Source organism: Cervus elaphus, chromosome 25 (assembly GCF_910594005.1).
Source record: "Cervus elaphus chromosome 25, mCerEla1.1, whole genome shotgun sequence".
Classification (NCBI taxonomy): domain Eukaryota; kingdom Metazoa; phylum Chordata; class Mammalia; order Artiodactyla; family Cervidae; genus Cervus; species Cervus elaphus.
Genome location: NC_057839.1, coordinates 17,885,228 through 17,899,528, shown reverse-complemented (window position 1 = coordinate 17,899,528; position 14,301 = coordinate 17,885,228). Strand labels below are relative to the sequence as shown.

The following is a 14,301-nucleotide window of genomic DNA, read 5'->3' as shown; positions in this document are numbered from 1 at the left end:
TTTGTAATAATACTTTTCAAAAATTTGCCACACACAAAGCCAGACACAGTCACAGTTTTGATCATTCAGTTAATTTATTAAATATCCACTAGGTTTCTGATAGATTTCCACATGAGTAAGTTTACTTTTATTTGCTAATTAATGTTTCTACATTACATGAAATTATGCTAACATTTCAGGAGAAATTATAGAATTTATCAGTAACACAGATTAGCACACCTATGTCAGTGAGGAACAATGAGAAGTTTATGTCACATTACCAGCATTTCACAAGTTTCTCATTCTTGGAGGCAGTTATTTTTATAAGAGATGGTACTGGATAAGGTAAATCTCAGAGAGGTGGCCTTATGAACGAGAAGTGGCATGTTCTTAAGTCTCTTAGAAATCAACCCATGCCTTTTTCAGAGGATTTGCTGAGCACACAATGTATTATTGCCTTTATAAAAACTAACATTTGATAACAAAATATATCATCATGTATAATCTGCATGATAAAATATTTTCTGTATACCAAGGGGTAATAACAAAAATCCTTCACTGATAAAGTTCCTAAGGAATTTCTAGAATGAAAGTTATAAAGCAAACAAGTTACTTCTCTGGTCCCACCTAAGTCTACTGCAGTAATACCATTTAGACATCTAGAAATAAAGCTACAGTTTCTGCAAATTAAACCTGCTTTAAAAGATTTTTATTCATAAATATGATTTCTGTTATAAGAATGGAGACCTGGTCCTATAATGGAATTCAATAGGAAAAAAAAGAATTAATTTTAAGCTGGCGCTGCTAAACGTATCCACTATGTTGTACAAAGTTTCTGTAGTTGGAAGACTAGCCTTTCAAGATGTGCCAAATACACTCTGATTTGTGAGGGTAGGGGGCAGGCAAGGAATGATTTATTTTTCTCTGGCATGCAAAGCTCAGGGTTAGAAACTTTTGATCATTAGCCTGTCAAAATTTCTACCAAGAATTGGGAATTCTAGCACTGTCCAGTAGAGGTTTCTGTGATGATGGAAATGTTCCTTCTGCATCAGTCTTGTCTGGCAAGGTAGCCACCAGCCGTATGTGGCCGCTGGGCACTTGAAATGTGGTTAGTGCAGCTGAAGAAATACTTTTTCATTTAATTAATCTAAATTTCAACAGCCACGTGTGGCTAAATTGACAGCATAATTCTAGGTCATTATTGCAACATCCTACTGCCTGTGTTGTATTTCCAATTCAAAAGGAACACAGTTTTGCCAATGTTTAAACGTTAAAATTGCTTAGAGCATGTGTGAAGTCTGAAAGTTGAAACATTTCCACTACAAAAATGACATTTTATGTGGTTATAAAAGCAAAGAATTTTCATTTATTTTTTGAGAAAGCACACAAAGCGTTTGTGGGTAGTTCTTGATCTCAGATCCAGCTTTGATGAAAAAAAAAAATCCCAGACAATTGGCTACCTTGATACACAGATAATAATAGTTATATTACTAATTAGATGTTGCCTCAGGTAAAAATCTCAGTTGAGAAAGTTAGTTAAGGCACTGGTTAGTCTACTTTTGTTGCATAAGGGCAAGAGCAGAGGCCATAAAGAATAAGCAGCAGGAAACTTAAGAGACGGGCAGGGCCAGCAAAATCCTCCTGATTCCCCAGACTCTTCCCAACCTTTCGGAAAGGCAAGCTTGGGTTGGGCATGCATCATGGGTTGTGCTCTCAGGGAGGCAACCCAATTCCCTGGCACTCTGCAAAATTCTGGAGGCGTTAGGAGGAGACAAAATGAGGGCCGAAGACCCTGGGCTTTGCAAGTGAAAGTATCACTTAGTGGGCATAAAAAACTCCTACTATTCTTGGATGCCAAATGCCCGGGAAAAATCAAGTCTCAGCACTCGTATGGGCTGGAGTCTGTGCAGCACTCCCTGCCCAGCCAGGGAACCCGAGGGGGAGCGAAGGGCTCCCTGAGTGGACCGTGTGCGACACTGTGACTTTGAAGCAGCTGTGCTTCATGATATTCACTATATGGAGACAAAATATTAAAAGAAGGCTTACTGAATTATTATAGTCTGTACATTGAAAAATATATTTTAAATGATTTATTTTGACCAAAAATACTAACATTACGACAGAATATATTCTGTCAAAAGTAACCTAAAATAAAACTAAAAGCAAAGCGTTCCAAATTATGTACCATTCTGGGGATAGGTCTGATAAAGAAGACAGTAGCTTTTTAGAAAACTTAAGTTACTGTAGCTTTTAGAAATAATCAGAACTTAGAAAGAAAAGTGGGCCTAGAATAAGACACCAAATAACAGAAAATCAAATTTTCAAATTATTCTTTACGTGGGCTTCTGATGAAAGCAAGTTCATCCTTTAAAAACTGTGAATTGGATTATGAAAAGGATGGAACCAAACCCTAATAAAAGTCACTTCTTTCCTTGTTCATTGTTCAGTTGCTAAGTTGTGTCTGACTCTGCAACCCCAGGGACTGTAGCATTTCTTTTCTTAAAACTCTCTGATGGGGTCTCTTGCTTACAGATAAAGTCCAAGCTCCCAAACATGGAACATAAAACCTCTTTCTCTTATACTAAGAACTTAGAATGGTGGTCTTGATTCTTACCACTCCTGTCCTACACAAGGCTTGTAATTCTTGACACACACACCCCAGCCTTGTCTATTGAGGGTTTGTTCACAGGACTCATTCTGTCAGGAGCTGCTCTAACTCCCACTCTCATGCTCAATCAAAATGTACTTCAGGCATTACTTTTCTAGGCAGCTTCTTCTAACTTCTCCAGACTCTTAGGTACTCCTTGAAGTCTTCCAATTACTGCACTTAATACCTAATGATGAGTTTGCTGATTCCCCTATTAACTAAACTCTGAATTCCTTTCAGGGAAGCAAATATGTCTTATTAATCTCTGTATCCCTGGTTAGTGTTTGCCATACTAAGTTCTCAATAAATGTTTACTGAAGAAAGGACTCAATGGCATTTATCTTGACTATTAATGATAACTCATCAACCTAGTTTAAGGTAACCTAAGGCATGTAATTTGAGAGACTCATAAATACAGATACACACAGTTGTTTTACTTATTGATGTTTTAGCCTCAAAGAACCAAAGATGTAAACAGATACGTATTCTGTGACAAACGGGGGATCTCTCTGAGAGGTTTTAGCCAACAGATGATACGGAAAGAAGAAATAGGGAACTGGAGAGGGTGTAGGTCCATCAGCTCAAAAGCAATAGTCTCAAAATGTTCAGATAATCGGGTTACAGATACAAATCTAAAAATACATTCTGTCTGCCTCTAGTGAAAATGACATACACTGAGCGGTAAGGATGTGAACCAAATGTCAACTATCTGCTTCGAGAAGTGACATGTGTTTAACAGCTATATTAATAAATTCAACCTTTACCATTACAGAATGCTACCTGCTTATCTGCAGCAATTTCTAAATGAATATAATAATTTACATTCCTAAATGAATATAATTTCTAAAATAATAATATTTGAATTTTACTAAAACATTGATAATCATATATATTAAGGATTACAAGGGATCTCAGAGATAATTTGGTACAATATTTTATAGATGAAAGACATCAAAGCCGAGAGAAGGTAAATGACTTTGCTGAAGGTCACACAGGTAGTCAGAATGACTAGGATTTTTGGATTTTTTTTACTACCAAGTTCAATTTTCCTTATGCTACATATTGCCTGAGAGGAAATGTCACTAATTTACCCCTGCAATATATTAGTGAGATTTACATCCAATCCTAATAATAACAAGATCACTGCAGTAGAAATTATTTTAGTAAAAACAAATGTATTTTATTCAGGTGAGATTTTTCATAAACTATTCTCATACTATGGGAAATTTAATCAAGAACAATTCCAAGATTTTTCTCTGGGAGTAAAAAAATTACACAACATTAAAATCTTTCAATTTGCAAACTTTAGTAGTTAATGAAGGCCTAATCTTATACGACTCTCCTGAGCCACTAAGTATGCCACCATTCAAAAAACAAATCTGACAAGCCAATTTATTGTCTCTATAATTAACACAAATAAAACTTACAAATGACTGGATTAACTCTGTGTCATTACAGTGATCACTTTTAACAACATTACACCTCAATACAATTGAGACCATCTATTTGCATGTAGCACTTTCTAATCATCTCTTTAAAGTTGGAATTTTTTTTTTACTTTTTTTTATCCTGATAATCAAAGGACTGTATTTTCATAAAGTACCGTCTTTTAAAAATAAACTATAGCAAAGGCAAAACAAACCCTTAAAAACCTAACAGCTCTGTGTTTCTCTCCAAATAACTGACTAACACATTTAAACAAGTGGATGTCTTTTAAAGGAGGCCACCAGACTAAGTTGGGTTATCGAAAAGCTCCAAGTGTGGCAGCATCCGTGACTGCAATGCTAGAACAGGGATGTGGACGTAGCTTCCCTAGAGTCTACGCCTGGTAAGCACATGCTCAGAGGAGCTATGAGGCTCTCCCAGTCTTACTGAGGTCATGCCAGCTAGGCCTGCTGGGTGAAGGAAGAATCAGTCCACCTTTCCAGCCTGTGAGGTTATGTACACTTACCTGATTTCATCATTATGAATACACCTACAGCCACATCTGTAGGCTACCAATTTGTAACTGCACCACAGTGAGGTACTCGGCAATCTTTGGTGCTGTGCCATGATAACTAGCTGACTTTCGATGCTGCTACAATAGAAAGTATTTAACTTATAGGACGTAAGGGATATTGGAGTGTTCAGCAAAGTAAGTAACAATGATCATTGTGAAATTAAAAAAATGTAGAAACATTTATACCTACTACTATGTGTCTGACAATGCTGACTCATACAAAATTTTCATTATTATATAAAGGCTTTCATGATGTAACTCCCTGGCTATTAAATTTTAAAAAGTACAGAATAAAATTCTTGATCCTAAATTTTTGTCACTGCTCCTGAGATTTATGACTGAAGTAAGAGAAACACCCCAAACTGGTCATATTATGGAATCATAAATTCAATGGAAACCTGCTTCAAAACTACAAATTATTTCAAACAAATAAATATATATGTTCACATTTATAAAAATTTCCACATTACTCATAGAAACAAGCTTCATAAAATTTATATACTGAATACAATAAAAATCAGTCCTAATGAAGATTTAGCTGTTGTCCTTCTAAATAAAAAACTCTGTGTTTGAGGTATCTCTTTAAGACATGCCAATATGGCACATTTGTAAAACAACCCAGGAGTCTGTCCTAAAAATCCTGCCCAACACAGCATCATCTCTATCAGACTTACAAACAGGTTGAACTAGACTTGTCTTTTTAAACAAGGAAGAAATATTTTGTTACAAAAACGAAGGAGGCAGGTACTAGAAACTCGGCAGCTCAGAAAACAGTGAAATTTTGTTATAAATATTTTCATTATTTATCATATTCCTGCTGACACCATTCATTTAAAAAGTTCTAGTCAAGACCAATAAAGCAGCTTCATCTCCTATGACATCCAAAAAAAAAAAAATCCAAGTGAAGAATTTCATTATCTTAATAGTAATACATTATCATAGGATATAAAGCTTTTAAAATTTTCAGTGTCAAGCCTACCTTGCTTTATCACTGGAAGATGGACACTTAATCCAGCAATATTCATTTACTGCTAGGTAGACCGCCTGTGTTGACTGTAGTAAAGCAATTTACAATCAGCTTATGAAGTAATAACATTAACACAGAAAGGAATACCAAAAATCATGAGTTTTGTTGCACAGATATCCATACTTGGGGCATGGCTATCAAGTAATAAGACTGATTCAATACTCTGTAATCATAGCACATTAAAATACTGTCAGACATTAATGGTCCTATATATGAAAAAATGTCTATATGGAAATGGCTGTGATTTATTGCAAAGCATAATTATATGGCAAATTTCAAAGAAGGTCAAATAATTTTCAAAACTAAATTTTTAAATTTAATAGCTCAGGCCAGTCTCAGTTACTTTTTGGAGATTTCAGAACTGTTAGGGGCAGAGGAATGCTTTTCCTTTTTTCTCTTCTTTTTGTCCTTTTTGTGATGCTTCCCCTTTTTTGACTTACTCTTTTTCTCCTTTTTCTTTTCTTTCTTCTGGTATTTTTGCTTCTTTTGTTTTGAAGTGTCCTCTTCAGTGGAACTAGATGAATAAGACCTACGGGTAATAATACATACTGACTGATAACTGTATTTATGGCTGATGGGTGCATTTAAATGGAATCCGAACTGCTTTAAATCCTTCTTGGAACAAGGTGAGAGTATAAAGAAACTCAAATGAAATGTGCCTTTTACATCTGTGTGCTCTTACAATACTGTAGTCAGAATTTTTGCCACTTAGCCAGAGAAACTAACAAAATAAATATCTCTATTCTGCTCAATTCCAGTTATGAGTTTTAAATTCAGCAAGGATGAAATCATTTTTCTGTGATTTTCAGTTTCTCATCCTGTGTACCCTTCAAAATCTTTCTTAAAAGGCAAACAAAGTGGCATTTTATACACTCTCATTATATACACAATCCACTGTGTACACAATAACCTGTTAGTTTATTCTCTTAAAAGAGCCACAAAGAATGCAATAATATAAAAAGAGTTATAGTTGTACCTCCATATAAATGTACGAAAGCTGAAAATCCGCAAAATAAAAGCACTTGTTATTTCTTTTTTATTTTTCAAGTTAAAGTACTTGATTCTTTTATATACAGAGTGATACAGATGAACAGTTGCATTCCATAATAATTTTCAGTAGTTACAAAATGATACTTTTAAATGTATAATTGAAGTAAATGAGTATGATTTACCCAAACCCCAAGTGTAACAAAACAGGAACTGAGTTAATTTATAATAAAAAAGGTACCCCAAAGTTAGCTGAGTGATCTAAACATGGAAGTTAAACTCCAGCTGAGAAGAGCTGGCCGCCACACACAGGAGAAGGAGAGGCAGACACCGGAAGCCACAGGCTGCGTCTGCAGAGAGCCTCACCGCGAATGCCCTGACCGGGGACCGGCCTCCTGGGCCTCTGGAAGAGCGCGTCCCCTCCTTTCCCTGTTTGCCTGCCCAGCCGCTGGCTGTCTCCCGAGCCTGGTTTCTCATGGATTCTCCTGCACTCTCTTCAGTTCTGTTTTTCTCAACTCTTGTCTGCTTTCCTGTTTTCAAGACCTTCTTAACCTCTATATTCTGACCAGGGCTGCTTCTCTGCTTATACTTTTTTCTTTGCCTTTTCGGACTTGGATTCTCTTTTTTTAAGGCAGAATGTTAAACTTTAGCATAGCAACTACATTAAGTGGCATTATCTTTGCTAAAAGTGTACTTAGAAAAGTTCTTTTAATTCTGGGCTGTGTCTGAAAGAGGTCTGTGAAGCCCAAGGTAAATAACATATTACTCTAAAATCAGTATATGAAAATTTGGAAGAAAATAGAAAATCTCACTTTTCCTACTAGGAATCCATTATGTTGTGCTAGTGCAAATGACAAAACAATACGCTAATCAGACTACGTGATACACTGAGCTCTACCTTCCTTTATTAGTTCTTACATCAAACATTGTTATTTAACTCTCAACACCTGAAAGTGAGTTAACTTCCAATATGTATAGTAGCTGAGGTGTTAAGAGTGTATATATTTCATGCTCTACAAAAACTACAGAGACAACACCTGACATGCAGAACCTGCTCCATCAGAGAACTAAGGTCCAAGATAGACATTACTACCTGCTAAATACCTTAAATAGTGCCTATACGTACATGCTTATTCTGGTATAAATGAAAGTGCACTCATGAACCAAGGAAGAAGTTGCCTCTTAAGTCTTTGGATCGATTTCTTTAACCAACTGTTGAAAGAGTTGACAGTAAAAAAAAAAATCATAGATAGTTGAGAATTCTGAAAGACCTGAAGGAATTTTTAGCATGGCAAATAGGTACATAAATCCAATTAATTAATTAACTTAATTAATTAATTAATGATATTCTGAGAATACTGACATTTAAGCCCCAACTTCATATATATGAGTACAAAATTTGTATGTGAAGAATTTCAACATATGTCCAAATTAAAACTTGACTAGTGTTCCATAATTTAAAAATTCTAGAACACAAACAGAATACATAAAAGAAGCAAGTGGGGCTGTTATTTATTTATATCTTAATTTGCTCCAAAAAAGAAAATTTAAGGTACCTGAGTGCTGACTCTATTTTTGAATCCTGACATGAAGGATTTTGTTATTTTACTGAGACAACCAAACTCTCATCAATATTAAATTAACTAGACTGTAATGTGAAAAATAAAATTTTTTAATCCATCCCATATTCAGTCCTATTTTTTTTTTTTAAAGTTAAAAAAGTACCTCTTCCTTTTTTTTTTCAACTTGATTTTCTCTTTGCTTTTTGCTTTTTTCTTTTCCTCTTCTTCATTAATTCCTGTGTGTTGAGGGGAAAGAATCAGGTCACCATCAGTTTATTTATTATTGTGGTATGTAAGCATGTTAAAAAAAATTGGGGTATAGCTGCTTTACAGTGTTGTACAACAAAGTGAATTAGCTCTATGTATAATACATCGCCGTCCGCTCACCGCCCCCATCACCCTGCCCATCGCGGTCACCACAGAACACTGAGGCTGAGCACCCCGCACCGTGCAACGGCTTCCCGCTGGCTACCTGTTTTACACGTGGCAGCACCCAGTCGGCAGGCCCAACCTTCCAAGTCACCCCTCTCTCTCCTCTCTCCTGCGTGCCCATGTCTGCTCTCCACATCTGTGTCTATTCCTGCCCTGTAAATAGGTTCACCTGTACCCTTTTTCTAGATTCCACATGTATCCGTTAATATATGATATTAGTATTTTATACATTTTAAAATTTTGGCTGTTGGTTGGTGAATTTCACTGGTCAGGATCTGCACTTTTCTTGTAACAATGTCCCCTTTCTTGATTATTTTTACTCATTAAAAATCTAATAAAAACACTCTGCTTTTAATACAAATTTCAAATCAACTATGTATATTTACTAAAAACTTCAAGTATTTAATTTCTAATTCCTAATCAATATTGACAGTTTGGTGGGTACTATTTCAGGCCTTAAGAAATGAAACAACACAATCAGGTATAATTTAAAAAAATTTTCCTTTTCAAGCAAAATTAGGATCACGAAATCCTAGGGCAATGGGACAATAACAACACAACTAATATTTACATTGTCAGTATCTTGGAAGGAGAGAATACGCACTATTCTCTAGCTTGATTCTTATTTTTTAAATTTTTTATATTTACCATATTTGTCATATTTTGTATATTTATTTTATTTTTTTTCTTTTTTTTCCCATTTATTTGTATTAGTTGGAGGCTAATTACTTTACAATATTGTAGTGGTTTTTGTCATACATTGACATGAATCAGCCATGGATTTACGTGTATTCCCCATCCCGATCCCCCCTCCCACCTCCTTCTCCACCCGATTCCTCTGGGTCTTCCTAGTGCACCAGGCCAGAGCACTTCTAGCTTGATTTTTAAATACACAATTTGGTGTGTGTTCTTCGAGACTTTCTCTATATATAACTAAATACAAACATACATTTACATATACAAATAAAGTTACATGTAAGTCTCAAGTTTTTTCTCATTTGAAAAATGTAGCATATACAATATTTTCAACTTCTTTCACTTAACACTTTTAAAAATATTCATTTATCCTAGCACTATTTGCTGAAAAGACTTTTTCTACACAGAATTGCCTTTTCACGTTTGTAAAAAATCAGTTGAACTGCTTCTAGGAAGATGAAGTAGACATATATTTCCTATTCCTCTCATTAAGTATAACTACACATCCAAGACATAACAAAAACAAGCATAAGACGACTCTGAAAGGTGAAAAGGTAGACACTAGCTAGGGTTCTTGTATAAGCTAGAAAACAACCCAGTACTGAGTTCCCTGAAACGTCTTTTTGCTTTATACAGCACAGACTTAAGAGCTACAGAAGCTGGCAACCTGGCGATGTCAACACCTGGAGACAAAAATGCCCCAACAAGAATCTGCTCTTTCTAGTCAAAGGGCCAAAAGAGACTGCATTGTGACAGCAAACTTTTAGATAATAATTGCCATTCTCCAGCCAAACACCACAGAAGAAAATGTGACACCACCCACATCATCAAAGGCTGAGTGAAGAACACAGACTTCCTCCCTTGTGAGGCTGTGATACCAAACATTCAAAGAAGGATTAATACAAATTTTATATAATCTTATCTAATGAGCAGAAGAGAATGAAACTCTTCTCAATATTCTACGAAGCTAATGTTACTCTGATACCAAAATCAGATTAAAACAGCACAAAATTAGAAAAAAAGACTAACATCTCTCGTGAACATGGATGCAAATAACTGTTAACAAAACATTAGCAAAGAGAATTCAGTATTTAATATTTTTAAAAAATTATACACCATGACTAAATGTCACTTACTCAAGGTATGCTAGGCTGACTGAATATTCAAAAATCAATTAATGTAACCTACTGTATTAACAGGTTAAAGAAAAACTGTAGGATCCTATCAATTGATATAGAAAATGCATGTGGCAAAATCTGACACCCATTCATGATAAAAACTCTTTCAAAATAGGAATAGAGGGACACTTCCTCAACCTGATAAAGAATGACTACAAAAAAACTGACAGCTAACTGCTAAGGTCTGAATGTTTCTGTCCCCTAGGGTTGGAATCCAGGTAAGAATTCATCTCTCACTACTCTTTTTCAATATAGTACTGTAAGTTCTAGCCACAGCAATAAGACAAGAAAGGGAAATAAAAGGCTTACAGATCAAAATGAAAGAAGTAAAACCGTTCTGATATGCAGACACCACGATAGTTTACATAGAAAATTTCAAGAAATCTACCAAAAACTCCCAGAAATAATCAGTGAGTTCAACAAGGATAAAAGATAAACATACACAAATAAACTGCATTTCTATATACCCATAATGGACATGCAGACAATGAAAAAAACATCATTTACAATTTTTCAAAAAAGAAATGTTTATAAATATAAATCTAATAAAACATGTAGGATTTATATGCTGAAAAGTAAACAGTGATAAGAAAAGAAATCAAAGATCTAAATAATTATAGAGACATATTATATTTGTGGGTTGGAATGCTCAACATAGTAAAGGTGTCAATTTTCCCCAAATTGATAAACATGCTTAATGCAATGAGTATCAAAATCCCAGCAAGATTCTTTGCAGATAAAAACATCATTCCAAAATTTTTATGGAAAGAAAAAGAAACTAGAATAGTTGAAATAATTTTGAAAAAGAAGAATAAAGTAGAAAAACTCCGTCCCTCCAACTTCAAAACTTATTGTATAGCTCTATTAATCAAGAATGGGTGGAGGGATAGACACATAGATCAATAGAACATTATAGACAATCCAGAAACAAACCCACACAAATATGATCAACTATTTTTGGCAAAAGCAATTCAATGAAGGAAAGACAGCCTTTCAATGAACAGTGCTGGAACAATTGTTCATTCTTAAGCAAAATACTGAGTGCTCTAAGTTTCATATCTTATATAATAATCAACTCAAATGGATGAAGGACTTAATGTAAAATATAAAGCTATAAAAACTTTAGAAAAAAGTAAAGGAGACCAAGAGATAGGTTAAAAGTTACACTTGAAAGCAAAGCACAATCTACAAGGAAAAATTAATAAATTGGAACTTTATAAAAAGTGAAATCCATTGCTCTGTGAAACACCTATTAAGATGATGAAAAGACAAGTTACATATTGGGATAAAATATTTGTAAACCAGGCATCTAACAAAGGACTTATATAAGTACGCTAAAAACTATTTGCTTTCTCCTGGCTATTTTAATTATATCATTTAAAAAAAATTTACAATATTCAAGAGAGTTGGTATAAGATCTCTCTAGCTCTAAGGAAGAATTCAAGGAGCCCCTAGGATTACCTAAAGGATGCAGGTCAAGGATGCACTCAGCCACTCACACCGAGAACTTACCCTTTCAGAGAAACTGAACATCATCAGCAAATTATCAATGGAACTAACAACCACAGCCTCTAGACTCCCTTCCTCTGTGTGCTTCAGACCCAATCTATGGTATATTTGGGTAGGGGTTATTGGGCTTCCTTTGCATTGTTCACTTAAAAAGGCTTTCTTATCTCTCCTTGCTATTCTTGGAACTCTGCATTCAGTTGCGTATATCTTTCCCTTTCCTCTTTGCCTTTCACTTCTCTTGTTTTCTCAGCTATTTGTAAGGCCTCCTCAGACAATCACTTTGACTTCCTACATTTCTCTTTCCTGGGGCTGGTTTTGGTCACCACCTCCTGTACAGCCTTATGAACCACTGTCCATATTTCTTCAGGCACTCCGCTTACCAGATCTAATCCCTTGAATCTATTTGTCACCTCCACTGTATAATTGAAAGGGATTTGATTTATGTCATATCTGAATGATTTAGTGGGTTCCCCTACTTTCTTCAATTTAAGTCTGAATTTTGCAATCAGGAGCTCATGAACTGAGCCATAGTCAGCTCCAGGTCTTATTTCTGCTGACTGTATAGAGCTTCTCTGTCTTAGGCTGCAAAGAAAATAATCAATATAATCAGTCTGATTTTGGTAATGACCATCTGGTGATGTCCATGTGTAGTTGCCTCTTGTGTTGTTGGAAGAGGGTGTCTGCTCTGACAAGTGTGTTCTCTTGGCAAAACTCTGTTAGCCTTTGCCCTGTTTCATTTTGTACTCCAAGGCCAGATTTGCCTGTTACTCTAGGTATCTCTCGACTTCCTACTTTTGCATTCCAATCCCCTACGATAAAAAAGGACATCTTTTTTTCAGTATATATTGTCACTTTGCTTATTTAACTTACATGTAGAGTACATCATGTGAAATGCAGAGCTGGATGACTCACAAGTTGGAATTAAGATTGCTGGGAGAAACATCAAACCTCAGATATGCAGATGATACCACTAATGGCAGAAAACAAAGAGGAACTAGAGATCCTCTTGATGAGGGTGAAAGAAGACAGTGAAAACTCAACATTCAAAAAACTAAGATCATGACTTCATGGCAAACAGATTGGAAAAAATGGAAACAATGATGGATTTTGTTTTCTTGGGCTCCAAAATCACTGCAGATGGTGACTGCAGCCATGAAATTAAAAGATGCTTGCTCCTCAGAAGGAAAGCCATGACAAACCTAGACAGCATATTAAAAATCAGAGATATCACTTTGCTGACAAAGGTCCGTATAGTCAAAATTACAGTTTTTCCAGCAGTCATGTACAGATGTGAGACCTGGACCATAAAGAAGGCTGAGTGCCAAAGAACTGATGCTTTTGAAACGTGGTATTGGAGAAACTCTTGAAAGGCCCCTGGAAAGCAGGAGGTCAAACCAGTCAGTCTTAAAGGAAATCAACCTTGAATATTCATTGGAAGGGCTGAAGCTGAAGCTCCAATACTTGGGCCCCCTCACGCGAAGAGCCGACTCATTGGAAAAGACCCTGATGCTGGGAAAGATTGAGGGCAAAAGGAGACAGGAGTGGCAGAGAATTAGATGGTTAGATAACATCACTGATTCAATGGACATGAGTTTGGGCAAACTCTAGGAGGTAGTGAAAGACAGGGAAGCCTGGCGTGCTGCAGTCCATGGGACAGCAAAGAGTCTGACATGATTTAGCGATTGAAGAACAACACTGGGATTCCACTTGGTGATCATGAAATAAATATGGTCCCTTTGTGTGTGTGTTAGTTGCTTGGTTGTGACCAACTCTTCGTGATCCCATAGACGGTAGTGCATCAGGTCCTTCTGCTCATGGAATTCTCCAGAAGAATACACAAGTGGGTAGCCACTCCCTTCTCCAGGGGATCGTCCCAATCCAGGGATCGAACCTGGGTCTCCAGCATTGCTGGTGGATTCTTTACCACTGAGCCACCAGGGAAGCCCTACTATACTGGAGTGGGCAGCCATTCCCTTCTCCAGGGGATCTTCTTCACCCAGGGATCGAACCTGGGCCTGACGCACTGCAGGCAGATTCTTTACCATCTGAGCCAGAAAGTTGATGCTAATAATGAAGCTTCACCAACTACTCTCTGTCCTGGAGGGTATTATATGCTACTTCCTCCCCTTTCTTCCAGAGTGGATCTGTCCCTGGTCTTCTGATTGAAAAATCACCTCTAGAATAAACCACTATTTATGATGGGAGTGCAGTTTATCCTTTAAGATTGATGTGATAAAGGACAAAAAGGTCAAGAACCAACAGACTGGATGATATCTAAGGTAGGA

General features: G+C 36.1%; 1 protein-coding gene across 3 annotated transcripts in view; it reads right to left on the bottom strand.

Moving 5' to 3' along the window:
* Positions 1–55: 55 nt before the first annotated feature.
* SREK1IP1 (SREK1 interacting protein 1) overlaps positions 56–14,301 on the bottom strand; it is a 36,570-nt gene continuing 22,324 nt past the window's right edge. Inside the window, exons 5-7 of one of the 3 annotated variants that reach the window (XM_043887747.1) lie at positions 8,365–8,437; positions 7,766–7,851; positions 6,032–6,181 (exon numbers count right to left, since the gene is read on the bottom strand). In XM_043887747.1, the coding sequence (XP_043743682.1) occupies positions 7,770–7,851; positions 8,365–8,437 (155 nt within the window). In that variant the 3' untranslated portion in view covers positions 6,032–6,181; positions 7,766–7,769. Of the gene's footprint in view, positions 6,182–7,765; positions 7,852–8,364; positions 8,438–14,301 lie in introns of all 3 variants that reach the window. The other 2 variants (XM_043887746.1, XM_043887745.1) reach the window with 2 other exon arrangements.